This window comes from Leguminivora glycinivorella, chromosome 6 (genome assembly GCF_023078275.1).
Source record: "Leguminivora glycinivorella isolate SPB_JAAS2020 chromosome 6, LegGlyc_1.1, whole genome shotgun sequence".
NCBI classification, from domain to species: domain Eukaryota; kingdom Metazoa; phylum Arthropoda; class Insecta; order Lepidoptera; family Tortricidae; genus Leguminivora; species Leguminivora glycinivorella.
This window is the reverse complement of record NC_062976.1, coordinates 11,340,174-11,367,381: the sequence shown is the minus strand read 5'-3', so window position 1 is coordinate 11,367,381 and position 27,208 is coordinate 11,340,174. Positions and strand designations below refer to the sequence as shown.

The 27,208-nt window shown below is 37.5% G+C and overlaps 1 protein-coding gene and 1 pseudogene across 1 annotated transcript; one reads left to right on the top strand and one right to left on the bottom strand.

Moving 5' to 3' along the window:
* Positions 1 to 20: 20 nt before the first annotated feature.
* On the bottom strand, positions 21 to 4,792 carry LOC125227003. The gene is made up of 7 exons (XM_048131193.1): positions 4,765 to 4,792; positions 4,693 to 4,719; positions 4,404 to 4,457; positions 4,000 to 4,068; positions 3,482 to 3,616; positions 682 to 842; positions 21 to 259 (listed from the first exon to the last, which is right to left on the bottom strand). Exons 1-6 carry the CDS (start codon positions 4,790 to 4,792, stop codon positions 787 to 789), a joined length of 369 nt encoding a protein of 122 aa, XP_047987150.1. The 3' UTR covers positions 21 to 259; positions 682 to 786.
* Positions 4,793 to 11,420: 6,628 nt separating this feature from the next.
* On the top strand, positions 11,421 to 23,920 carry LOC125227002 (annotated as a pseudogene).
* Positions 23,921 to 27,208: the final 3,288 nt, after the last annotated feature.

Sequence of the window (27,208 nt, the reverse complement as noted above, 5' to 3'; positions counted from 1 at the left end):
ATTAACTAAGGAAAAGGATGCACTTACAGTTGTAGTACTCTTTTTTAAATTTGAAATTACATTTAACTGTGCTTCTTTGGCTCTTCTCAATAATTGACGTTGGCCAACTATGGCTTTTCTCGAATATTTTATTTTCTCTGCCATGTTTATTGTTGTTTATTAATCTTCTTCAATCTTTCGGGGGCATGTTTTAGCCAAATTTTAATGGAATCTTCTACGTCTTTAGCTGTAGACCCAGATGTAGTGGTGACAACTCCTTCTATAAAGATAAAGATATAATACATTTGTTAATGTTATAACATTACTACTGAATGGCAACCTAATAATTCAAATCAAGGATCCGGCAGACCCCGCCGACAGTGGCGAGGCGAGTTTGACTCCTTTCTAAAAGTACGGCCAGAGACTGCTCAAGATAGGGAACAATGGAAAAAGTGGGACGGGTCCTTTGCCCAGCAGTGGGACACTATAGGCTCGCAATAAAAAAAAATATAACTATTTATGCAAACTAATAAGTTTTTACTTCATCTCCAGATTCTCCAGCATACAGATTGCTTTTTTTACAACTAACCATATTGTACGAGGTAATTAGGTAGGTCATATTGAACAACTTTTTCTATGGGACGTGGACCAACCCCAAAATCCTAAAAAAATTTACCACAAGTTATGAAACAGCCAACTTACCCACGATACAATCTCGCAGGCGCAGTTGGCAGAAAGGCTTTTTGTTCGATCTCTTTCCATAAAAGTTGTACTGTTGAGCCAGCTGGTCAGTGAAACAAAATTTCATTAGCCGAGACACTGCTCGCAATATCCCTGCCTCCAATAGTTCTCATGTATGAATCCTGTAACAAACAAAATAATGTATAATTGAAAAATAGCAAATAAAAATTATTGTTGGTCAGACTAATTTAGTACATACATACATATAATCACGCCTGTTTCCCAGAGGGGTAGGCAGATATCACGGATTTCCATTTACTACGATCCTGACAAACCACTAATTGAGTGAAGATTATAGCAATATGTGAAATACATTTTTTAGCCGAGTTTAGACGTGCAAGTTATAAGAGATGCAGATATTTGCCAGTTTTGCCACCCACTCTTACCTATAGTTGCATCTCAAAACTTGCAGCAATAACTTGCTGGTCTAAACTCAGCTTTACAAATGTTGTATTACTACTAAATAAATAAATAAATTGCACCCTCTTTTTCAAGATGTTCCTTCCTTCTTCCTATGAATGTAATAAGCTGTCTGAATGAGATAGCTTTGAAGCTACAAGGCCGCCTATTGGTGCAAATATTCTCCATTTATCTTTTTTCTGTAAATCTTATTATATGGTGTTCAATAAAGAGTTATTGTAGGTATTGTAACTTACCAAATTGTCATAATTTTCTTTTTTCTCTATTAATAATTCAGTTGTAGTTAATTCATCGGCATTTTGAATTGGGAATTTGAATTCCGGTTTTAGGCTACCTTTCGATGTGCCTGCATGTTTTAACAGACTTATTATTTGATCATTTTGAGTTTTGATACATGTCAACATTACAGCACTTTTGTTTGGTATCCTAAAAAATAAATATAAAATAAAAACAGTGTAAGTGCAAAGTGGTCAAATATATCGGAACAAGACTTGAGAGCGTGTACATTGGCCGCTGCGATATAGATACATGTTATGCCGACTGTACACACTCGCCGAGACAATAGTAGGGGAAATTAGCTAAAATTACGGCATAATTAATGGAAGGTTTTTTTTTAATTGAAATATGTACGTTATAGACCGAAATTATTTTTCATCAACCCTCCCCACTCCTCCCTCCTCTGCGTCACCCCTCTACCCTTCCTTAAAGTGCCGAAAATGCGGTTTTTCTCGATTTCTGACAAAACTGTTGAAGATACAGAAAAAGCGCGTAGGAACGAAGTAATCCTTAATAAATTTACTACAAATCATTCATTAACACTTTGGTTCTAGCATTTATAGTTTACGCGTGATCCGTCACGAAAGTTGGTCCTTTGCTGCAATTTTCTTTAGTAAATGTTAAGTTTTCGCCCAAAATGCATACGAAATCGTCGAAATTTGTTTGATATAACTAAAATATTGTAACTCATGACTAAAATAAAATTAAGGGGAAAAAATCACTACCATGGGTGGAATTTCCAATATTTCTTGGAATTCCAGTAACTATTTAAGACGTAATATTTTCACGGTAGTAGTCGCTAGGAGTACCATTGATCTATATAGTATATCTATGACTGGGGATGAGCTTTTGGTAGCTGTTGGTAGAGCCCTGGAGTATCAATCCAGTAGCCGTGAGTTCAAGTCCCACCCATGGTAGTGATTTTCCCCCTGAAATTCATTTTCAGTTTATAATATTTTAGTAATATTAAACAGATTTCGTAAGCAATTTGGAAGAAAACTTAACATTCACTGAAGAAAATTGCAGCAAAGGACCAACTTTCGTGATGGATCACGCGAAACCTATAAGTGCTAGAACCAAAGTGTCAATAAACGATTTGTAGTAAATTTATCAAGGATTACTTTCTTCCTACACGCTTTTTCTGTATCTACAACGGTTTTGTCAGAAATCGTGAAAAACCGCATTTTCGGCTATTTAAGGGGGTGAAGAGGGGTGACGCGGATGGGGAGGGTTGATGAAAAATAACTTCGGCCTGTAATGTACATATCCCAATCAAAAAAAAATCTTCCATTAATTATGCCAACATTTTCATACATAACTTTCCAGAAGCAACGGACTACAACGCGAGATGGGCACGCCATTTCAGTCATCAATTCTAATATTATAAATGCGAAAGGAACTCAGTCTATCTGTTAGCATTTGACGGCCTCCTAGCCTACGCCTAGTTGGTAGTGCAACTGCTTACATAGCAGGAGATTCTGGGGTCGAACCCCGGTAAGGGCATATATTTGTGCGTTTATCACAGATATTTGTTCTTGAGTAATGTTTCTATGTATACAGTATACCATTGGACAAAGCCTTAAATCCACATAGGGTTATTTCTCAGAAGTGCTCTAACGCCATTATTTTTTAATTCATAAAAAGATTTTTCCAATAACTGACACAACAACAATAATCATACTGTATTAGTAGTTATTTGTTATACAAGGGGGCAAAGTTGTATTTTAATGCCGAGTGTGGAATTGGAAAACGAGCAAGTGAAAGGATTCTATAGTTGAACCACGAGCGAAGCGAGTGGTTCGAGAATTGAACTTGCGAGTTTTTTAAAACACGAGTCAACCTATAAAGGTTCCTAGTTGACTACGGAACCCTAAAAAGTACTACATCATAGTCATCCTGTCACTGCAATGTCACAGTTTCGTTTTCTTTCAACCCCTTATTTGCCAAGAGTGGCACTGCAGCTTTAGTAGTTTCATGTGTTCTGCCTACCCCTTTATGGGATACAGGCGTGATTGTATGTATGTATGTATGTATGTATCATAGTCATATATAGTATATTACCTACCTGTTAATCCCTGAACTCTCGATGGCGTTGCTGCTGGCTCGTCGCTGCCGATATTCGACGGTTGTTCATATCGGCACCGGGGACTAACTTGGCGTGCAAAGGGAGTTAACCGTCCGTCGCCGTCTTCTGCCAAATCTGACAACATACAAATATAATAAGTTTTTGGCAAAAAAATATATTTTTGGTACAAGCTCTTATCGCTGCATGACTGCACTTTTCTTACGACAGACAACTAATACTCATCGAGACAATTCTAAGAAAAACCATTTTATGACGCTATGATCCTTGGAATTTACATACAGGTCGACCTAATATAAAAGCTTGTTACTATAAAAATAAAAGCGGAAATTGTTTAGTACCTACCTATTAATAAATAAAGATGAATCCAACAAAAAGTCATCCTTGCTGTTTACAGCAGCCTAGCAGGGAACACAGTAATGAACACCACACACACACATACATGATGATGAAAGTTAAAGCGCCGCATGGGTTAAAATATATAAACATGGATATCTTACCTTGCAGTCTGTTGTCACTGTTTGTCAAGATGGGAAGCTCATCTGCTACAGTCAGTAATGAGAGGGTTCCTGTTGGCAAAAAACATTTAATTTAATATGAATTATATTTACACCCCCAGGTTAGCAATTTATTTAAACTCTAAAGTTGGCCTTAGTATGTAATACATTATAATTTATAATTAGTATAATTACAGGGTTTGACAAAAATGACTATTCACTTGTAAGCCGTTAATCAGGTATTTTGCGTGCCTGAAGAATCTATTTTATTATAGGTCAAAGGTTACCTTGCCCAATTACCTTTTTAAATGTTATGCATTTTTATGAAGCCCTACCCAAATCTAAACTTTACCAGGTAAGAGTATAATATGTGTTTATCTATTATTTATTAATTATAATTTACTTACTTTCTGCTATTGAAGCGGTTTCTTGGGCAATGTTTGGCTGAGCTTGACGACTATCTGCACAAAACATAACATATAATTTTTGAAATTAGGTACTTCGGAATTACATCATTAATATCAACTAAATTACTACATATTCATAACAGCACGGGAAGCATGGTTGCGCGATAGACGATAAAATAGCAGGCCGTCCCTATCACACTATTTGTAAGTGCGATAGGGACGGCCTGATATTTTATCGTCTATCGCGCGACCATGCTTCCCGTGCAGGTGTTTTGAATATAAAACCCACCTCCATAATCTCCTTCATTGTCAGCAGCTTGAAGTGGTTGTTTATTTCTTTTTCACTGTTCATCTTCGTCACTGCTGCTAGAAACATATCTTTTTTGCATTTTACGTTTAAGACTTGGTTCTGTTTCGGCTTCAGTCTGTAAGTCTGATGTATCCTCAACCAGTTTCAGTATTTTTTTTGCTTTCTCTAGGTCATCTTTAGGTACATGCAAATAAAAAAATACACACAATATGCAAAAATAATAAATTAACACAAAATAATGCATCCCCTAGTAAACAAGGTTATTAAGTAAACATATAGGATGGACTTGCATTAGTAGGAATAATCTGAAATTGTACGGTCAACCAATTTAATTAGTAGGTCACTTTGAATCTTTGCAGGATTCTTTAAAATGGAAACAGCTTTTACAACTTTTATGGAAGAAGCTTTTACACAGAAGGGGTCTACAGAAGAAAATCAATAATGATTAAAAAACAAATAATCGAAAAGGAAAATCTTTTATGTAGAATAATAAAACTTAAATAAATAAATATTATACGTTAGAATAGCTAGCTCAGTCTATTACTAAAAACAAACACAAATACCTAACTTTAGAGCATATGGGTGAGTCAGTGATTCTGGTACTAGAAGACCGGGTAAAGGGTAAATTTATTAATTAAAAAATGATAATTTATGTTGGGCTCCTTTTAAAAATACTAAAACGAGGCACGCCTTGGCCGAGGCAGACCTTGACCTTGGTGACATGTAACAGAATTTAGGGGAGGTGGAAGCTGCAGCTACAGGAATGGAAGCTCTTCCATCCCAGTCGCCACAGCCTCCTGTCCACCGGTTCAGGCTCGGGAAGCATCAGCTCCGCGCTACCTTTGAACGTAACCTCCAAATCGAAGAACCCTGAAATAGGTTTTAAAAGAAACAATGACCCTGAGGCTTTTACCAACCCTTGGCGAGGGTTAAAATCATGGGCGTACAAATGTGAAACATACCCAACGCAGAAAAGAAGCCGGCTTGTAGTTCCGTGCATTCATGTCAATGGAAGGGGTCCTCAAGTCATTTTATGAAAATAATGTCTGAAAATAATGGACACAAGAATTAGCACTGAACGTATTACAACAAATTTTATTCGAAGATGGGAGAAAATACTTACGATTATACGAAATAGGTACTCGCGATTTCAAATTAGCATGGCTCGATCACTGGCCCTTAAAGAATTTCTCTCTATTCAATATGGCAGCCTCGTGGACCTTCGCCAATGACAAGTGTATTACATAGATATAAAAAAACACCGATGTGTGCATGGATTAGGCCTTCAAGTTGCACTGGAGGATAGCTGGAGCAGCAGTACAAAGCATGATGGCGGCCGGGACCACGAACTGCCGAGTGATGTCCGTAGAATTTGATATTCGCATCTCCTTGGCGTAAACCACTGGTTGTTCACTAATGATACGGTTCCGCCGTCTTTTTCAGTAAATTTTATCACCGAGTACATGTTTTCGCTTTTCCATGAAACGAATAGGTGTTATTATTAATCACATAGAGCACAATCACGGAGGACGCGTACGACACAACAGGCGCCAAACGAAAAAGGAGGGAAAAACAGTGTCACTTGAAGTGACATTTCGTTACTTCCAGGGAGAGTAGAGATAAGGAGGAAAGTCTGTCGAAGTAGAACAGTCGCAAAAATGACCGGCTGAGGCATTGTAATTGCAGTTATAAATCTCTCCGCTTGGAGCGCATGTCTCGCTCAATGATCAGCGATGTGAGATGACATTAGACGTTCTTTTCTATAGGCTGATTTCGTCAGACTGAGCAAGTCAAGGTAATAGTGCGCTGGCTTCGTACGCAGATGTTCTCGGGTTCGATTCTGACAGCGATCTTTTTAGGGTTCCGTAGTCAACTAGGAACCCTTATAGTTTCGCCATGTGTGTCTGTCTGTCGTCCGTCCGTCCGTCCGTCCGTCCGTCCGTCCGTCCGTCCGTCCGTCCGTCCGTCCGTCCGCGTATAATCTCAGTAACCGTTAGCACTAGAAAGCTGAAATTTGGTACCAATATGTATATCAATCACGCCAACAAAGTGCAAAAATAAAAAAATGGAAAAAAATGTTTTATTAGGGTAACCCCCCTACATGTAAAGAGGGGGCTGATATTTTTTTCATTCCAACCCCAACGTGTGATATATTGTTGGATAGGTATTTAAAAATGAATAAGGGTTTACTACGATCGTTTTTAAATAATATTAATATTTTCGGAAATAATCGCTCTTAAAGGAAAAAAAGTGCGTCCCCCCCCCCCCTCTAACTTTTGAACCATATGTTTAAAAAATATGAAAAAAATCACAAAAATAGAACTTTATAAAGACTTTCTAGGAAAATTGTTTTGAACTTGATAGGTTCAGTAGTTTTTGAGAAAAATACGGAAAACTACGGAACCCTACACTGAGCGTGGCCCGACACGGCCTCGGCCGGTTTTTACTTTTTGTTTTTTTTTATGCATTAATTTTCTTTTTTGTATTTTATTTGTGTTTATTTATTGTTTTATTCATAGAAATGTTAACTTAAGCCCTTTAAGATTCTTCGGTAATGTTGTAAGCCTTGCGAATGAAATTTCGAAAAGTTATAACAAAACAAAATATTTTTGGACATTAAAAAAATAAAATAATTCAAGAAAAAAAATAGTAGAAAAAAATAAAAAACCGGCCAAGAGCGTGTCGGGCCACGCTCAGTGTAGGGTTCCGTAGTTTTCCGTATTTTTCTCAAAAACTACTAAACCGATCAAGTGCAAAACTATTTTCCTAGAAAGTCTTTATAAAGTTCTACTTTTGTGATTTTTTTCATATTTTTTAAACATATGGTTCAAAAGTTAGAGGGGGGGGGACGCACTTTTTTTTCCTTTAAGAGCGATTATTTCCGAAAATATTAATATTATCAAAAAACGATCGTAGTAAACCCTTATTCATTTTTAAATACCTATCCAACAATATATCACACGTTGGGGTTGGCATGAAAAAAATATCAGCCCCCACTTTACATGTAGGGGGGGGTACCCTAAGAAAACATTTTTTTCCATTTTTTATTTTTGCACTTTGTTGGCGTGATTGATATACATATTGGTACCAAATTTCAGATTTCTAGTACTAACGGTTACTGAGATTATCCGCGGACGGACGGACGGACGGACGGACAGACAGACAGACATGGCGAAACTATAAGGGTTCCTAGTTGACTACGGAACCCTAAAAGGTCTCATCAGGATTTGAACCCGGGACCTCTTGTTCTGTAGGCGGGGTCACTACCGAGAAGGCAAAGAGATTGTCAAACCCTTATGCAGCAGCGATTGCAGCGCCAACTATCTTTTCTTTTATATGTGCACTTCTGATACTTAAGGCTGGGCGCACACGGAGGCGACAGTTGCACGGCGACATTTTTTGTCTCTGTCGTTACTACTTGCGTCCAAGACAGAGACAAAAAATGTCGCCGTGCAACTGTCGCCTCCGTGTGCGCCCAGCCTAAAGCTTTCGCTCCTTATATTTCTAATCTCCATAGTTACTTCAATCAAATCAAACTGACAAAATGCGTTTCGTTCCAATATATTTTCTAAGCTTCTTTTTAAAAAATGGCGTTTTTAAGTTTATTTTGATGTTATTGATTAAAAAACCTTTAATAATTTACCTTATAGATATTACTTCAAAGACTTATATTGACCGGGATATAGACCGTGATTACCTTTTGATTTTTGTCGAGCTCCCGATATTTCGACGCAGTTGCATGCATCATGATCACGGAAAACATTGCATGCATCATGATCGGGGTTTTCCGTGATCATGATGCATGCAACTGCGTCGAAATATCGGGAGCTCGACAAAAATCAAAAAGGTAATCACGGTCTATATCCCGGTCAATATAAGTCTAATGAAAATAACCGTGAATCATTCAAAACTCTTATTACTTCAAAGTTACCTAAAAAGACTAAAATTTTTTTTTTACTTTATTAATGATTTACAACAAATGATTGACAAATTGATATCAAGAAACGAAACGCGTTATTTTTTTTAAGTCGCATCATGTCGCATCCATTGATAGAATAAGGTCGCATCAGTAGAAAAAGGCAAAAAAATTGAAAAATGTAGGCGCAAAGGGATAATAATTATCCCTTCGCGACAAGATTTGCTTGACCATCTATTTATCCGGAGTCCGAAAATCCGGATAATTCGCTGATTTTGCGATCCGTTTCTAAATCCGGATTTTAAAACCGAAATCCGGATTTTCGAATTTTTACTTTTACGTCGCAATTTCAACCGAAATAAAGGACACAAGTTATGTTTACTAGCAGAAACGTCTGCAATCGATGCCACTAAGCTTAGAATAAATTTAAAAGTGGAAAATGTGAGTTCAAGTCTCACCCAAGGCAGACATTTTCCACTTTTAAATTTATTCTAAGACAAGTGTTTATGTACGTGGAATCCAATGTATAAGCAACTGTAAATAAAAAAAAACATCCGTTTACACGTCATCAGATGTCTTGAGAATGCAGGCAAATTTAAGTTTAAATAGTATACGAAAAATGTCCATAAATACAGGGTGTAATGTGATTCCTGGTATCTATAATACTTATGTAAACCACTTTGTATACCATGGTTTGCAATAAATGCTTATATTATTAGTAGACGAACCAAACATCCTATTGTTAATGAATTATATTAAGTAGAATTACAATCATAACCACATAACAACACTGTCATCAAAGTTGGTTATATGTTAGAACTGATGCACTTCAATACATACTATAATTATGCTGTCAAAGTCGATTAGGCTAAGTTTGAACTGCGACCTCAACAAAACTTGTTCAATGTTAATGTAGAAATTTGACTAAATTGGCATATTTATAAGATAAATGAATAATACTAAATGGCTTGCTGCCTTCATATTCGGAAACACTATTACTGTCGTAAAACATATTTTATAATATGCTTTTCATCACACTCTCTCGAAAACGGTGTTATTACATTATGATACTTAATGAACTATTTTACCGCCCTGGGGCGGTAAAGTGAATACCAGGGTGGGACCTTCCACGACCTGTCAAAAATTACAAGATGGCGGACGAATGTTCAAAATGTCAGCGTAGATATTTCAATACAATAGTTTAAAATTTGGTTATTACTTCGCGAGTGTGATGAAAAACGTTGTGTATATCACGGGCGGCTGAAGGCTTCACTTTCCGCCCTCAATCTTAATACACAATGTACGATTATTCAATGCGTATTGTTAATTACAGCAATATAGATAGATTGTGCAAAAATGACGTCTCAATAGTAAAATAACGGCAAAATACGAGAAATTGTCACGTTGGAAACGACAGGCTAAATATACACGATGTGTTAGTGTTACTCGTTTAAGTCCTGATTTAGTTTAAAACTGAGTGAAAGTCGTAATTCAATTCCTCACGTTGGAAACGACAGGCTAAATATACACGATGTGTTAGTGTTACTCGTTTAAGTCCTGATTTAGTTTAAAACTGAGTGAAAGTCGTAATTCAATTCCGCGCTCTTAACCACTTAAATCAATATTTTCCTGGTTCTGTTGTAATGCTGTGCCTAAGAACGTAGAATTGACTCTACACTTGACGCGCTAATATTTTTATGATTTCGTTGTTTACTGGATGTATATAATCCTGAATGTAAAAAAAAACTTTACCTCGTTAATAGAATGATTAACTGCCCACGTACGTAGCTTATATAATCAGTAAAAACCGGCCAAGAGCGTGTCGGGCCACGCTCAGTGTAGGGTTTCGTAGTTTTCCGTATTTTTCTCAAAAACTACTGAACCTATCAAGTTCAAAATAATTTTCCTAGAAAGTCTTTATAAAGTTCTACTTTTGTGATTTTTGTCATATTTTTTAAACATATGGTTCAAAAGTTAGAGGGGGGGGACGCACTTTTTTTTTCATTTAAGAGCGATTATTTCCGAAAATATTAATATTATCAAAAAACGATCTAAGTAAACCGTTATTCATTTTTAAATACCTATCCAACAATATATCACATGTTGGGGTTGGAATGAAAAAAAATATCAGCCCCACTTTACATGTAGGTTCCCTAATAAAACATTTTTTTCATTTTTTATTTACTGTTTACTTCTTAAACTCTTGAATTTTGCTTTATTTACGGTGGTAACTAAAAAACCCTAAAAATCCGGATTTAATCCGGAATCCGGATTTTTCCTACAAATAATCCGAAAATCCGGATTTCCCAACATATAAGCGGATTTGCAATCGCTATTCACTATGATATGAATTAGTCTGAGTAAAGGAAAAGTATAAGATAACTAACTATAGTTTTGTGAAAGGTCTGTCTCATTTCAAATTTAGACAGAGAGAATATAGTCATACTAGTTATGAAAAAAAGCTGCACTTTGAAATGGAAGCAAGCCGCTTTGCATGGTGATAGTAGACATCAAAGTAAACGATTTTTTCCGAGGATATCGAAATTTCATCCTTTAGGAAGCCGAGCGTAGCGAGGTGTTTTATGAAAATGAAAAAAATATATTTTTTTATTGTATCGTCCGATTTTGACAAAACGTATCTCAAATTCGAACAATGCAAGCAGAGACAAGTTACCAAGTTTGACAAGTTAAAATCGAGAACGAAACGCAGCGATGACGGATTGTCTCAGAGCGTAAACGGAATGTCGCTGTCAGTGTCAAATCGATCAGTTGTCAATTTATCAGATAAACTTACTTCCGTGAGATAAACAACTCACTGCGTGTGAGTTTTCGGTTCTGGAAAAAGGTCTCTTATGAGGACATTATCGTCAGTGTGGAAGATTGTCTGGTGAAGAACAATGTAGGCAAGGAAGAGTTAGAGGCTATACGCCAGGATGTCTCGTCTTTGTTACGGAGAGCGAATTCCCCAAGAACAAATTTACCTAGGGATGAATTTGTCGCTTTAAAAAAATTGGATGAGGATCCGGACATAACTGTTCTTCGAGCTGACAAGGGTAATGCGGCCGTTGTACTTAATATTTCAGATTACAACGAGAAGATAAGGAATCTTTTGGCGGATACATCAACATACAAACATCTAAAGAGGGACCCAACTACGAAGATCCTGAAAACCACGACACGACACGACAAAGACTGCATTGAAATTGTCAAAAAGAGGTTGAGAGAGCAGAACATGTCTGAGAACTACGCCAAGTTGGTGGAACATTGCCTCACATCGGGCTACTTGCTATGGAACGGTGAATTCTCGTCGCCGACATCTTCATGGAGGATTTCAAGGAGAGAGCGCTCTCATTGGCTGCCGTCCAGCTGAAGATATATAAAAGATACGTAGATGACACTTTTACTATACTTCCTAAAAGTAATGTTTCAACTTTCTTAGACCATTTAAATTCTATCCATAGTAAAATACAATTTACTATGGAGTTGGAAAAAGAGTGTTCTCTTCCCTTCTTGGATGTTCTCATTTTGAGGAATCCTGATAATAGCTTAGGTCGCACTGTGTATAGAAAACCTACTCATACTGATAGGTACTTAAATGGCAAATCCCACCACCATCCCAGTCAACTAGCTACTGTAGGCAAATCTTTGTTTCAGAGAGCCCAAAGGATATGTGACGACCAGCATTTGGCAGCGGAGCTTCGACATGCCAGGCAGGCGCTGTTGGCGAACGAGCTCAAGATACCGCGTGTCAAGCAGAAGGCCCGCTTGAAGATCCCTACAGTCAAGCGCCGGCCTGCTATTCTGCCTTTTGTTAGAGGGGTCATGGATAGGATCAGCCACATCTTGAAACGGGCTTCTATTAAAACTTATTTCAAGCCTATGAAGAAGATGTCCCAATTCCTGAGGCCTGTGAAATGTCAAACTCCTCTATAAAATGCGGGAGTGTAAAGACTAGACTGTGAGTGCGGCCTGTCATATGTGGGACAGACGAAATGAAGTATTTCCACACGGGTGAAGGAATACATAGCGGATGTCAAGCACCATCGACAAAGGTCTGCAGTCTCTGAACATGTCATGGATAAAGTCAATCATGCTATAAAGTTTGACAAGCCTCTGGTTCTTGCTAAGGAGAAGCGATATATACCCAGAAATATCCTAACTTTAATAGAGAAGATGGCTTTACTTTACCACCGGCTTGGGATCCAGTAGTACATCTGATAATGGAACTAGCATGACGAAGGCTGTGAGGCATTTGTGTTGTATGGTGTTGGACATTTGCAGTTTGTTCTTTGTCAATTTTGTGTAGATTAATTGGTTAATTATTTTTTAACATAGTAATGGTAATTTTCTGAATATTGTATAACTAGCTTTATTAATAGTCTTTGAACCTGCCTTAGAAATCTATATTATTTATGGTCATGGTTCGTTAATATTTCTTGTATGTGGGTAGCTTTTGCACATTGTAATTTTTCTTCAGTCACCCGTTGACCACGAACGCTGTAAAGAGTTCGAAACGTCGGGATGTATTCTAAATTCATTATACGCGATTTAATACGTTTCCATAGTTTTATTTTATATTTTCGTATCACACTGAATAACTGCAAATAACGGTAGAAATAATGTACAATAATGTCGAGAAGTAAGTTTTTAATATTAAAGACAAATAAATTCATGATTATAAACTAAAAACCGAATCGAAATCGGATCAGTAGTTTTTAAGATACAAGTTGCCAAATTTGGCTTATTTTGTTTATATACATTTTTTAATTTTTTTCTTTTTTTTGTGAGATTTTTCTTCTATTTTTTTTAAGTTACATCATCGATTTAAACTTCCGGTAGTTTAGATCGATGCGTTACATCAATAAATCTCTTTCAACTGACATACTTTTTGTCAAAATCAGATGATCCAATTAAAAAAAAATATTTTGTTTTTTGTAACAGACCTCGCTACGCTCGGCTTTCTAAGGGATGAAATTTTTATATCCTTGGACTAATAATACTATGTTTGACTTACACTAGTACTAGCACCCTAAAATAAAGGATGCCTATCCACTCAATTGCTGGTTTGCAACCGTTAATAGTGTCGATTTGCAACCCCAAATAGACGTCAGTGAAACGTCCATTTTTAACCGCCGCCCAAATCTCTCTTCTCTTTTCTCTCGGTTCTGTGACTAAAACGGTACATCCTGATAGTGACCCCAAAAAGACGACAGTAAAACGTCGTATTTGTGACCAAAAAGGTACGTCCTGGTAGTGACCCAAAATAGACGTTAGCGAAACGCCATGTTTCTAACCAAACAGGTACGTCCTGATAGTGACCCCAATTAGACGTTAGTGAAACGTCAACTTTGTGACTAAAATGGTACGTCCTGATAGTGACCGCAAATAGACGTCAGTAAAACGTCGTATTTATGACCAAAAAGGTACGTCCTGATAGTGACCCAAAGAGACGTCAGTAAAACGGCGTATTTGTGACCAAAAAGGTACGTCCTGAGAGTGATCCCAAAGATACGTCAGTGAAACGTTGTATTTGTGACCAAAAAGGTACGTCCTGATAGTGACCCCAATTACGTCAGTAGAACGTCGTATTTGTGACCAAAAAGTCACGTCTGATAGTGACCCCAAAGAGACGTCAGTAAAACGTCATATTTGTGACCAAAAAGGTACGTCCTGATAGTGACCCCAATTAGACGTCAGTAGAACGTCGTATTAGTGACCAAAAAGGTACATCCTGATAGTGACCCCAATGAGACGTCAGTAAAACGGCGTATTTGTGACCAAAAAGGTACGTCCTGATAGTGACCCCAATCACACGTCAGTAGAACGTCGTATTTGTGACCAAAAAGGCACGTCCTGATAGTGACCCCAAAGAGACGTCAGTAAAACGTCATATTTGTGACCAAAAAGGTACGTCCTGATAGTGACCCCAATTAGACGTCAGTAGAACGTCGTATTAGTGACCAAAAAGGTACATCCTGATAGTGACCCCAATGAGACGTCAGTAAAACGGCGTATTTGTGACCAAAAAGGTACGTCCTGATAGTGACCCCAATTAGACGTCAGTAGAACGTCGTATTTGTGACCAAAAAGGTACGTCCTGATAGTTACCCCAAATAGACGTCAGTAGAACGTCGTATTAGTGACCAAAAAGGTACGTCCTGATAGTGACCCTAATGAGACGTCAGTAAAACGTCATATTTGTGACCAAAAAGGTACGTCCTGATAGTGACCCCAATTAGACGTCAGTAGAACGTTGTATTTGTGACCGAAAAGGTACGTCCTGATAGTGACCCCAATTACACGTCAGTAGAACGTCGTATTTGTGACCAAAAAGGTACGTCCTGATAGTGACCCCAATAAGACGTCAGTAAAACGTCGTATTTGTGACCAAAAAGGTACGTCCTGATAGTGACCCCAATGAGACGTCAGTAAAACGTCGTATTTGTGACCAAAAAGGCACGTCCTGATAGTGACCCCAAAGAGACGTCAGTAAAACGTCATATTTGTGACCAAAAAGGTACGTCCTGATAGTGACCCCAATTAGACGTCAGTAGAACGTCGTATTAGTGACCAAAAAGGTACGTCCTGATAGTGACCCCAATGAGACGTCAGTAAAACGTCGTATTTGTGACCAAAAAGGTACGTACTGATAGTGACCCCAATTAGACGTCAGTAGAACGTCAACTTTGTGACTAAAATGGAACGTCCTAATAGTGACCTTAATAAGACGTCAGTAGAACGTCGTTTTTGTGACCAAAAAGGTACGTCCTGATAATGACCCCAAACAGACGTCAGTAAAACGTCGTATTTGTGACCAAAAAGGTACGTCCTAATAGTGACCGTAAATAGACGTCATTGAAACGTCAATTTTGTGACTAAAAGGTACGTCCTGATATTGACCCCAAATAGACGTCATTAAAACGTCCTCTCTCGACGATTAAATGACCGACCTTATTATGACCTATAAGTGACGTCGCCTGTGCGTCGCTGACGTCAGTTTGCTACCTGGGCGCGACGTGTACCTGGTTCAGGCGCTCAGGAAGTACCGGGAGACCAAACCTAGCGCGCATGTACTAGTGTTCACCGATACTAAAAAGTAAGTGTAGTTTTATACATTTTCATCACACTCCCACAGTAAATGTGTAATTATACGGGAGCGGGAGTTACAGAAAAATCGTCCTCCCTAGGGAGTTATGAAATTTTTAGTATCTTACTAAACGTTTTTAAAATCTTTTTACATATTTTTAACCCTTAAATGCATAGTGATGTATATATGCATCGTGCATTTTTGTATCTATTGACAGCACGTCAAAATCCAAATTTGAATAAATCTTTGTCAAGGTCGTGCATTTAAGGGTTAATAAGTATAGCAAGTGCGAATAAAAACATTGTGTGTAACTAGGAGCGTAAGAATATTGCAAAATCGAGTCTTTAAATCGCTCCAGCACTAGATTTAAAAACTTACTCTCGTTAGCAATATTCAACTTCCACTCCACTTTGCACAATGTATTTTTTGGTATTGCTCTAACTGTCAGTAGTTTAGGATAAAATAATATGACAGACAGACAGACATACAGAAAGATAGATGGACAGACGGACAGAGTGAGTCTGTCCCGCATTACCTTTCGCGACGTGTACCTGGTGCAGGCGCTCAGGAAGTACCGGAGACCAAACCTAGCGCCCATGTACTGGTCTTCACTGATACTAAAAAGTAAGAGTTTATTTAACATTGATTACGATATTGCGATAGTTTGCGAGTTGCGATGAAATAAAACTATGGAAACGGATTATATCACGTAAGTATTGAATTTACAATCTTCAGAATGTTACTTCAGCGTAGGATAAATGTCATAAATGGAAATGTTTGGAAACTATTTTTTCAGTACAGTCGACTACAAAGAGATGTATCCATTTTTTCACCTTTATTACAATGCAATAAGGTGAAAAGTGTATACATCTCTTTGTAATGACCGTACAGATGGTAAGTTTTTTACGCACTAGTGCGAGATGTGGTTCATTATATGTCAGGTCGAAACTTCGGACGGCCATCTGTACTGAAAAACGTCGTACGATACACGTGCGAAAAGGGAATTCGTAACTCGCGTCGATTTGAAACACTCCCTTCAGTCGTGTTTTAATTTATCGCCACTCGTTTCGAACTTCCTTTTTTTACGCACTTGTATTGTATGTACTATTTTTTGTCTGAACACTGAAACAAAAAAATTATCCTAACTTTCTTTGTAAACAGAGAATGCCAAGTCCTCTCAGATGCTCAACGCCATCATTATGAACAACGTTTGTCTCCACGGGTTCATGCGGCAGAAGGAACGAGTTTCTGCGCTCGCGCAGTTCAGAAGCAATCTGAAATGCACGCCATAGTAGCCACTAATGTGGCTGCTAGAGGGTTTTTGATATACCTACAGTGGACTCAGTTGTCAATCACAAGCTGCCGACGGTTTCTAGGGAGTATATTCACAGGTGAAATTTTCATTAAATGATTAAAGCAGGAAATAATTCCTCAAATTACTATGCCAACTCGATATTGGATGAAAGTGAACATGTGAATTGAAATAGGGAACTGACTGGGTAGTTAAAAATAAAATATTTATACCAAGCAACGGAAATAAAGCATCAGATAATTATAAGAAAACATGGACAGTAGTTATTTTGAAATGCAATTACTATTTAATAAGTCAGGTAGGAATAATTATTTAAGTAAAGTGACTGAGTTGATCGTGCCGTCACTCAAATCGAATATAAATTCCATATTAGCAAGTCGTTCGAAATCGTTTTCACAGTTCTTAAAAGCTGATTTGACTAGGAGGCAAGTAGCTCATACCACAGAATGCACAATAGTACTGAGTACAGAAGGCCCACTGCTTTGATGTTCACGAAATGCCGCCTTTTTTTAAATACCCAGAAAATTATTACAAAAGAAATGAGCACCCACCATTGCTGTGACAGCATCACGGACGATAGGAGATGCAATACAGATTAAAAAAAAATTAATACCTTTTTAAATTATATTCCAAGTCTTGATTACTTACTACAAGTATATCATTCAGTATTTATATTATTTTTGTTTAAAGGTCAACGTCACAAGCCTTATTGAACGTTTCCGTGGGACATAAATGTAAATATAACCACTTAAAAAATCACGTCAATTCGTCGCTCCTTTTTTGCCGTGAAAGACGGACAAAAACAAACAGACACAATACACACTTTCCCATTTATAATAGTATGGGTTGTTTCCAGAGTGGGCCGAACAGCGCGCGCGGGTCGCACTGGGATGGCGACATCACTGATCACGCCGTACGATATCCTGGTACAAGGAGATAGAAGCACACATCAACACCAAACTTACGGAGTTCAAGATTGATGGTAAGGAGTCACTTCTACTTCTTTTAATATTGATTTTTGCCTGTGTGGTGACGGGTTAAGCGCCTGTGTGGTGACGGGTTAAAGAATTTCACCACCCCCTTTCTTTCCGTGGGTGTCGTAGAAGGCGACTATGGGATATGGGTTAAATTGTGGCGTAGGCGAGGAGGCTGGCAACCTGTCACTGCAATGTCACAGTTTCGTTTTCTTTCAACCCCCTTATTTGCCAAGAGTGGCACTGAAGCTTTAGTAGTTTCATGTGTTCTGCCTACCCCTTTATGGATACAGGCGTGATTGTATGTATGTAATACGATTTATTTAAATCTTACCTTATTGCAAAAGCACAGGGTCCACTGATGTCCCTCTGGTCGAATATAGCAAATACTAACGTAACTGTAAATGTGAGTGTGTTTAGTTAAACATCCCATCAGTCGGTTACCATTAAGGCGAGATTTACTTGTATATTTATATGAATAAGCTGACAGAGCGGCTTAATAGCAATCGACAAGGTGGGCCGTTTTCCCGCAATACCACTCACAAATGGTAACGTAATGATGTAAATGAAAATGTTTGGACTGACTCCACGAGACAGCTGGTCGGACAAGTCTGTTGTTGTTGATACCTACCTTACACAGTAGACGATAAGGAAATAATAATGGAGTATTAGCATTCGCCAACAAACTGTCATACAGTTTGGCGAAAATACTATAATTAGAATAATACTGTGTAACCTTTTTGAGTAAATAAAAAAAAAAGACAGGCCTAGTCTAGCGTGGTTGTCGTACACACACACATGTAAACTTTTTGGCAACTAAACATTTTTTATAACTTTTAATGGCATGACAATACGAATCATGTCACGCGTCTTCATAAATGACACTATATACCGAAGAATAAGTCTGTATGGCATTCAGAAACTTTTTACTGCTGAATGCCAATGATGTTTGAATAAGTACAGATGCAATGCGAAAAGAATCACCTTCGTATTTTGACGGAAACGTATTTATCGGTGTCATGCTATTTCAGTCAGTCTCAAGACAACGTACAAGACGTACTGACACTGTCTGAACTAGCATGACAAATACGAACGTTTCCGGAAAAATACGAAGGAAAACCTTTTCGCACTACAGTCTGGCCAAAAATAGTAGAACTAGGCTAGTTTCCTACTAGTCAAATCAGCTTCTTTCTTTCTTTTTTTCAGTCTTTGTACTCTCTGTTCCTGTAAACTGTATATATAAATCTATTGTACACAATAAGGTAATTATTAATACACTTACTAAAACTTTTTAAGAACTGTCAAAACGTTTTGTTAATATGGAATCCCATCAAAAACAAAACTTGTAAAAACACCAAGTCTTCGCAACTCAGTTCTTCTGGCGTAAAAGAGTTGAGATCCCTGTAATACCAAGTCGGTTAATTTATTCCAGTCCCTACTTAAAGGACCTTCTGCCACAAGTTATTACGTAGTTTACCTATAGCGAACTCTAATAACATATTACTCATAGCGATCATATCAATATGAAAAATATTTCAAGTTTTAAAGAAAATGGACTGACTTGGCAATCGCATGACACAATGTATCTCACATCGGTGTAAGTAATATGATACACCATTGACAGATACATTGTATTGTCATGCGAAACTTGAAATATTTTTTTCATATTGATATGATCTATGAATGAGTATAATATGTTATTAGGTTCGCTATAGGTAAACTACGTGATAACTTTGTGGCAGAAAGGTCCTTTAAGTAGGGACTGAATAAATTAACCGACTTGTATTACGGATCTCAACTCTTTTACGCCAGAAGAACTGAGTTGCAGAAGACTGGTGTTTTTTACAAGTTTTTGTTTTTGATGGGATCTCATTTCTTTTTGTAGACGCTCTGTAGATAGTCCAACTTTTTTCCTTTTTCCTATTTATGAGCTTAATATACATTATACATTTGAACCTCCTCATACACGCCCCCTAATAATAGGTATATGGCTCTGGGGCTGATAGGGGATATCGTGTTCATGTACCTACGACATAACAGAGTCAGAAACCAATAGTCTTTAAATAAGAACGTGAGCGTAGCAAACGCGAAATTTTGACTAAGTATGTAAGTAAAAAACGCATTCTGTTCACAATTTGCACTTATTTCTTTATGTCCAAGAAATAAAAGATATTTTGCGGAACCAGTAAACGCGAGCGAAGCGAGCGCGATTCTGAATTTTTCCTATTATTGACTCAATTTATCAAGACTCAACCCGCTAATAGTGGAGAGGAAGGGAGATTATATAAAGAAGCCCTTGCCTTTCATAGGCCAAATATACTTATAGGTCCAGTAACTCTGTCAGCATGCCCATTTCGGTGGTTTTTTTTTTAGTAGGTCCCTTCGGTTCCTTAGTGTGCTCATCATCACGCTTACGCTCCTTTGACTCTCTGAGACGTTTTGCGCCTTTGGAGGCTTTAGCGGCTTTAGCTTTATGGAGAACTCCACTTCGGACTGTATTTTAACTATTTGGATTACGACGTAACTTTGTAACTACGTAACTTTATTTGATGTAAGGCAACACCACATAATTGATACAATTTCAATAGAATAGGTATTGTCTTTCAAAGGTTTGTCAATGACTAAAATCCTCCTTTCATGGCACCTTAGCAGCAGCAAGCGCCTTATGAATGTTGTACACTGCGACATTTTGTTACATCGTTCCACAATCACTTCAATATCTGAATTAATTCGTGACACCTCTCGCTATTTTGGAATATGTGCGCGCCCACACGCAATCTAAGTAATACTTTTTATTTGATTTTTTTCACATGTACGCCGGCTACGTAGGATTTGGCGCCTAGAGCGGTCGCTCTACTTGCTCTTCGCTTAATCAGCTACACATTCTTTCACCTTAACCCATTGCAAATTAGTTGAAAAAATGACCACATATTTATGATCTCGACTGTACCTACTATTAACGACTTAACGAAACATACAAGCTTTTTTTTTCACATTTGAACATATTATTTAGGTACGTATTATTTAATTGCATTTTACAACACACTGATTTATTCACTGTAATTACTGCACATGTAACCTTGCAATCCTATATATTAATATGGGATTACAAAGTTAGTTTTGCGGTCGGTGATGTAGGAAAACTGATGTTTGAAAATTTCGTTTACACAGATATGTATTCCCAAACAGGGTGGGCAGAGCACACGAAACTACACTTTTCAGTGCCACCGTTGGCTAATTATTAAAGGGTTGTCAGCCTATTCGCACACATCACAATGGAATCCATATCCCATAGTTGACTTCTACGACTTCCATGTGAGGAAATGGGGTTGTGAGATTTTTAACCCATCACCACACCGGGCATCTGTATAAATTTATTATTTTACATAGAGAGGTACACTGATTTAGGTATTCACTGCAAATCAACTGCAAATATAACTTGGTAATCCCATATATTGATATGAGATTACAAAGTTATTTATGCAGTTGATGTATCTAAAAACCTGGAATGAAATTGCAACATTTCTTAATTTTTGTGTGATCTATATACTAAACACTTACTGTATTCTAAATTTGAAGCTTCCAAGTGTACTAGAAGTGTCTTATTATCATTGATGATCGTGTGCCAGTCAGTCAGTGAGTGTGTGTGTGGATTGAGTGAGCACCTTCCGAAAATAAAAAAAAATATGCTGATCATTTAGTAAAAGTTCTAAAACAATTGTAAAACGAATCTCTGAATTTGTAAAAAGATAAATCAAAAGATACAGCCATTAACATGTGCTCACCAGTTCTCACAAACTACCAACGAAAACAGTGAATATATTCATTTAACATATAATATTTATATACTAACATTTAGTAAAAAATAGGCCAACCTACCTCTATAAATATTAGATCACCTAGTGACGTATTAAATTTTTTACAAATAGTTTCTTATGCTCACTCAATCCACACACTTTTGAAAAGCCGAATTTTGATGAAAAACATAAGATTTAGACCGCTATTATATGTGTATAGTTTAGTAAAAGTGAAATGGGAATTTGTAAAATACAAAACGAACCACTAACGTGTCAGGTTTTTTTATAATAAATTTTTGTAAGTGCTCACTCAGTCCACACGTTTTGAGAAAGTTAAAAATGTAAATATCTTACGATTTGTAGCACCTAAGACACTCGAAAGTACTTCAACATTTAGTAAAAATTTTTACTAAATATCCACCATCTAATATTTTATATTCGTTGTCTGGTTTTAAAGATATTCAGACATAACTTTTCTCATACAAATGTATCAAGTAGGGTGACCACACTATGTCGGCTCCTGATTTTCCCCACCTTCCCATTGTCATATTGAGATTGGGGAGTTTCGATCGTTCCAATTTTAAATGATAATATTAAACTAATACCCATATTAATTATCCAACTGCAAACCTGCTTTTAGGTTATGTTCTTGGCTCATGTTAGTGATGATGTGTATTGTGCCAATTTTTATCGACGTCAGGATAATAACCATATCGACATTCATGCATTAAAAAGGACATGAATAATAATTGGTAAGAAACAAAGAATATAATACTTCACTAGTAAGAAACCAGAACCTGGTAATCTAATCGCGCTAACAGATGAGCGTACCGGATTTGTAAGTGGGGCGAGAAATAGTTATTCTTTTCTCGCCCACTTACAAAATCCGGTAAATATTATCAAAATTGAACAGAAACTCCCCAATCTCAATATGACAATGGGAAGGTGGGGAAAATCAGAGAGCCGACATAGTGTGGTCACCCTACTTGATACATTTGTATGAGAAAAGTTATGTCTGAATATCTTTAAAACCAGACAACGAATATAAAATATTAGATGGTGGATATTTAGTAAAAATTTTTACTAAATGTTGAAGTACTTTCGAGTGTCTTAGGTGCTACAAATCGTAAGATATTTACATTTTTAACTTTCTCAAAACGTGTGGACTGAGTGAGCACTTACAAAAATTTATTATAAAAAACCTGACACGTTAGTGGTTCGTTTTGTATTTTACAAATTCCCATTTCACTTTTACTAAACTATACACATATAATAGCGGTCTAAATCTTATGTTTTTCATCAAAATTCGGCTTTTCAAAAGTGTGTGGATTGAGTGAGCATAAGAAACTATTTGTAAAATTTAATACGTCACTAGGTGATCTAATATTTATAGAGGTAGGTTGGCCTATTTTTTTACTAAATGTTAGTATATAAATATTATATGTTAAATGAATATATTCACTGTTTTCGTTGGTAGTTTGTGAGAACTGAGTGAGCACATGTTAATGGCTGTATCTTTTGATTTATCTTTTTACAAATTCAGAGATTCGTTTTACAATTGTTTTAGAACTTTTTACTAAATGATCAGCATATTTTTTTTTTATTTTCGGAAGGTGCTCACTCAATCCACACACACACTACTCCTTTTTGGTCAGATACTGTACTTCTCGTCACTACTTTAAAAAAAACTTGTATCTTGCAGCATGAGATACGAGATTTTTCAAAGTAGTGACGATCTATATCTGTGAAATAGAATTTTTACAGTAAGAAACGGCGATAAAGATTGCACATCGGTCTTTGGAAAGAGACAATTAATGTCACATAAGCAAGAAAGAGACAACGCTCTACGGGCGAGAAAAGAAAAACCGATGTGCAATAATTATCGCCTTGCTCTGTACTAAGCATGAAACGTGATATTTTGAAGCCGAACGTAATGACATTTCGTTATTTGTTTGAGATTTTTTTATTTTGTCAGATGACGAAGCCGTGAAAGTGTTCACGACGGTGAGCGTGACCCGGCGGGAACGGGAAGCTCAGCTGGATAATGAGGAGTTTGAAGAAAGAAAGCGGAGCTACCGGGTGAAGGTGGATCCAAGCCGGCGTCGACCCTGACGCCATGGAGGCCGGGTCAGTACACACACCCTTATTGGGTTGGTAAGAAAGTAATGAGCGAATCATAACCAATATTGTAATTTTTATTTAATTTATTATTTTAATCATTTATCAAAAATATAACGGCCTTCGTTATCTACTACTTGTCTCCATCGTTCTGGTAAAGAATGAATAGCATCGGCGAAGAAGTTCTTAGGTTTAGATTCAAAAAACTCAGCTATGTACTGTCGTAGATGGGCTTGATCATCGAACTTTTTTTCATTCAAGGCATTGCTTAGCGATCTGAACAATGCGTAATCCGTAGGTGCCAAGTCTGGAGAGTACGGTGGATGAGGTATCACTTTCCAACCTAGCTCCAATAGCTTTAGCCGAGTCACTTTTGCAATGTGTGGGCGAGCATTGTCGTGTAAGAAAAAAACTTTAGCATGCTGTGGACGATTCTGACAGATTTTTTGGTTTAAATTTTCAAGCTGATTACAGTATACTGATGCGGTAACAGTCATTCCACTTGGTAGGAGTTCCCAGTGAATAATACCATGAATATCCCACCAAACGGACAGCATAACTTTTTTCGGGTGAGGCTCTGTTTTTGGTGCCTCTATTCCTTTTTCGTTTGGAGCTAGCCACTGACGTTTGCGTGTGTGATTTATATATAAGACCCATTTTCCATCTCCAGTGATAAGATGGTCCAACCAGTTGAATGTGCGGCGAAAAGACAGAAGTTGTATGCAGATATCGGCACGGCGGTTTAGTTGATCTCTATCAAGTTCGTGCGGTATCCAAACACTGTATTTGTAGTTTTCCCAACTCGTGTAAATGTGTTTCTATGGTGACATGAGCAGCCTAACTCGGTAGCAAGAGTACGACTCGTTAGCCTCGGATCTCCTTCAATTAAGGTTTTTAATTTGGCTACATCAATCTTCACCGGTCGACCAGACTTAGGTTGATCTGATAATGAAAAGTCGCCACTACGAAACCGCTGGAACCATCGTTTCGCCGTGGCCTCAGACACAACTTCAGGAGCAACACGCTGACATATATTACGCACTGCTTCGGCGGCTGAATGGCCAGACTGAAATTCACTAGCTTTTACCCGCGGCTTCGCCCGCGTAATAAAAGTATTCATTAAGATTTTCATTTGGATCCGTAGGGACCGTAGGTTTCTCTGTAGGTATATTTATCTGCGATTATTTCGATTGCACATAATACTTTTGCTTGCAATGATTGTAGAAATATTACACATCGACCACAGCGTAGGTAATTCTATATACGCTGGGGAAACCTTTATAAACATCCCACATAGCCCGTATTTCGACACTATGATCGGTGGGTAAAAAGTACTTTTTCTATTATCCCTTACAATTTTTTACATTTTGCTTATACTTATCGCAAACGTAATCTTCAAGCAAGCAAACAACGATCGTCTTAGAGCACATTGATTGTAAGAGACCGCCGACCGATTATCCGTATCCCTCTAACGATACCCATATTATCCGTATCCCTATCTCTATCGCTAACGCTATCGCTATCGCTATCCCTATCGCTATCCCTATCGCTATCGATATCCCTATCGCTATCCCTATCGCTATCCCTATCCCTATCCCTTATCAAGATGTTTAATGATATATCAGTTTAAGTTCTCGCGCTTTGTACACATATTTAAAGTCACATACAGGTCGAACGCGATTAATTAACATTATTTTTACCTTTTTTCCCAACGTTTCGGCCAGGTTGCACTGGCCGTGGTCATGGAAGACTGACGTCCCAGCAAAATGTCACCGGAGATGTAAACAACACAAAACTACCCGATATTAATTTATATAAATGTTCGGGGTAGACAAATAAATATAATCTACCCGCTTTTAGTTAATGTTTATTTCCCACCATGTTTATTTTAAAGGTAAAAATAATGTTAATTAATCGCGTTCGACCTGTATGTGACTTTAAATATATGTTTAATGATTTCTTATCAAGTGCTAAAATATAAAGTTTCATGGTTTTATCATTTAAAATTAAGAAATCCCATACAAACTTTCAACCTCTTTTTCAACCCCTTCATCCCTTTTTTCGAAATAAAAAGTAGCCTATGTTCTGTCTCAGGGTCTAAAGATTGTCTGTTCCAAATTTCATCAAAATCGGTTGCGTGGTTTAAGCGGGAAAGCGTAACAGACAGACAGACAGAGTTACTTTCGCATTTATAATATTAGTATGTCGCACGATTCTAACCTAACTAACTTACCTAACCCACTTTTCTAGCAAATGTATGTTTCTGTGGAGGTCGCCGTTCCTAACTTAACCTAACCCACTTTTCTTACAAATGTTTGTTTCCGTCAGGGTCGCAGTTCTAACCTAACCTAACTTGCACTTTTCTTGCTAATGTTTGTTTCTGTATGGTGCGGATAGTTCTAACCTAACCTAACCCACTTTTCTAGCACACGTTTGTTTCTGTATGGTCGCAGTTGCTAACCTAACCTAACCCACTTTTCTAGCAAATGTTTGTTTTCTGTAGGGTCGCAGTTCTAACCAGAACCTAACCCACTTTAGCAAAAAGTTTGTTTTCCCGTTCGATGTCGCGTAGCTTCCGGATTATAGAAAAGGTGGTTAGGAAACTGTTGTCCAAATGATAAGATTTGCAACCGTTTTCTGGTTATTGAGTTTCTCTAAAATTATATTAGGGAAAATGACATTTCGATGTCACATAGCATCGGATTAATGAAAAGGTGGTTAACAAATTGGTTGTCGATGATAAGTTGGCAACCGTTCTTCTGGCTATTGAGTTTCGGGAAAACGATAATGTGGGATAACAACAGCGTCTTTAAAAATATAGTAGAAAAAAGAAAGTATTTGGATTATAAAAAATTCTGTCAACCGGAGATTCGGACAAGTGATAATCGGACAAAAGATTTTCGAAATATCGATAGGTTACCCCCACTCCGGTATACTCTTGGGTCGACTCGTTCGTTTTTTCGTCACGTTCCTAAATTTGTCCGATTGCTTTCGTCAGCCATTCTTCATTCGTCAACTTACTCGTAGTCTGCAGTCATTATCGTCTTTGACCATAATGAGTTGTTGGCTTTTTCTTATTTTGACTCAATCGTTTTTCGTCATTTCGTATTTGGTCATATTCTAAGTTGGTACCGACCTAAGAATACGAAAAACATAGATTTAACAGCGAACATGCAGAAAGAAGATTATGACGAGTACAGAACGAAACGAATTAAGATAAAGATGAACAACGAAATAGACCGTAGTTGAGAAAGACCATCGATGATCGTGACGAATAAAGAACGGCTGACG